The 1,934-nt window shown below is 53.9% G+C and overlaps 1 protein-coding gene across 1 annotated transcript in view; it reads left to right on the top strand.

Moving 5' to 3' along the window:
- USP48 (ubiquitin specific peptidase 48) overlaps positions 1 to 1,799 on the top strand; it is a 27,992-nt gene extending 26,193 nt beyond the window's left edge. The window contains exon 26 of the mRNA XM_018575077.1: positions 1,434 to 1,799. Within this exon, the coding sequence (XP_018430579.1) occupies positions 1,434 to 1,456 (23 nt within the window). The 3' untranslated portion in view covers positions 1,457 to 1,799. The remainder of the gene's footprint in view (positions 1 to 1,433) is intronic.
- Positions 1,800 to 1,934: the final 135 nt, after the last annotated feature.

Below are 1,934 nucleotides of genomic sequence, written 5' to 3'. Positions count from 1 at the left end.
CCTGTGAGGGAACATGACTTCCATAGAATTGGGGGGCCGGCAATGTGACCTCTTCCTGCCGGCAATATTCCTGGTGAGAAGAGCATATCTCGGGAGACGACACGGCACAGTACGGGGGTCATCTCCCAAGATTTGGGCTGCTCCACATTCTCGGGGAACTGGCCAGAATCAAGATGGCGTCACCCTCACCTAGGCCAACAGCAGAAAGTTTCCTCAGCACTCTCCTCACCAGCCGGCGTGTCTCACCGCTAAGGATAAACACCGAGGTTTAGAGACACGTCGTCTGCCGAACATGTGACAGCCACGCCAAGGCACCCCTGCTGTCAGAGTTAGGACCGCACTGTATGGAGGAGCCTTGGCGCGGCTGTCACATGTTCTGCCCCCATGTGCTCCAAGATGGCGGCTCTCATAGGTCAGAGTTAGGACCGCACTGTATGGAGGAGCCTTGGCGCGGCTGTCACATGTTCTGCCCCCATGTGCTCCAAGATGGCGGCTCTCATATGTCAGAGTTAGGACCGCACTGTATGGAGGAGCCTTGGCGCGGCTGTCACATGTTCTGCAGAAGACGTGTCTCTAAACCTCTGTTGTTATCCTTAGCGGTCAGACGGGTTTTTTGCATGCCGGCCGGTGAGGAGTGTGCCGGGAAAACGTTTTGCTGTTGTCCTGTATGAGGCCCTTCCATGTGACCCGCGCTGTAACGCTGGCGACCAATTGATGAGCGCGTTTACCATTTGTGTTGCTGGACCCTCACCTTGCTTTCCTCTCGAGACGCCTGAGAGTTTATATTTCCCCCACAAAGTTTTTCCTGCTCAGTACCAGTTTATCTGATCTTTGGTGCCATGTGACCTGACTGTGCCATGTGACCTGACTGTGCCATGTGACCTGACTGTGCCATGTGACCTGACTGTGCCATGTGACCTGACTGTGCCATGTGACCTGACTGTGCCATGTGACCTGACTGTGCCATGTGACCTGACTGTGCCATGTGACCTGACTGTGCCATGTGACCTGACTGTGCCATGTGACCTGACTGTGCCATGTGACCTGACTGTGCCATGTGACCTGACTGTGCCATGTGACCTGACTGTGCCCCAGTTTGTGCCATGTGATATGAGCGTGCCCCAGTTTGTGCCATGTGATATGAGCGTGCCCCAGTTTGTGCCATGTGATATGAGCGTGCCCCAGTTTGTGCCATGTGATATGAGCGTGCCCCAGTTTGTGCCATGTGATATGAGCGTGCCCCAGTTTGTGCCATGTGATATGAGCGTGCCCCAGTTTGTGCCATGTGATATGAGCGTGCCCCAGTTTGTGCCATGTGATATGAGCGTGCCCCAGTTTGTACCATGTGATATGAGCGTGCCCCAGTTTGTGCCATGTGATGTGTAATGCGTCAGTGTCTCTCTTCCGTGTTTAATGGCGGTTTGTTGTGGCAGGAACGGGTCTCCTGGGACATTAGCGCCGCCGATCCCTCCAGTGGGTGGTGTACCCTGGAAAACTTCGCTGCAGAGAGAGAGAGACCTGATTCTGGCTCTTCCACGGGGCCCCGGGGCCCCTCTTCTACTCCGAATATTGCCTTACAATGAAGATAGCAGATTGCACTGAAGGACTGCTGATATAGAAGGAAGTACTCTACTTTTTATATGTATATAGAGATGCCGGCCGGGGGTGGAGCCTGTCCGCCATCTGCATATATATATATGTATAGAAATCTTGTTTACATTCATTGCGGTGATTCCATTCTGTGTGACGTGTCCCGGCAGCGGCTTCTGTCTCCGTGTAACATACATGTCACTGCCCGCCTGCTCCAATCATTAAACACACAAAAGTATCCGGTGACCATGTTCTCCTGTCTTTCATTTGTCCAACCGAGGTCCCCTGATCGGGGAGCTCCGCAGTGTGAGCCCTTCTCGGGGCCCTGCAGTGTGAGCCCTTCT

This window comes from Nanorana parkeri, unplaced genomic scaffold, assembly GCF_000935625.1.
Source record: "Nanorana parkeri isolate BGI_ZX_2015 unplaced genomic scaffold, ASM93562v1 scaffold3521, whole genome shotgun sequence".
In the NCBI taxonomy this organism is placed as follows: domain Eukaryota; kingdom Metazoa; phylum Chordata; class Amphibia; order Anura; family Dicroglossidae; genus Nanorana; species Nanorana parkeri.
This window is presented reverse-complemented; position numbering and strand designations above follow the sequence as displayed.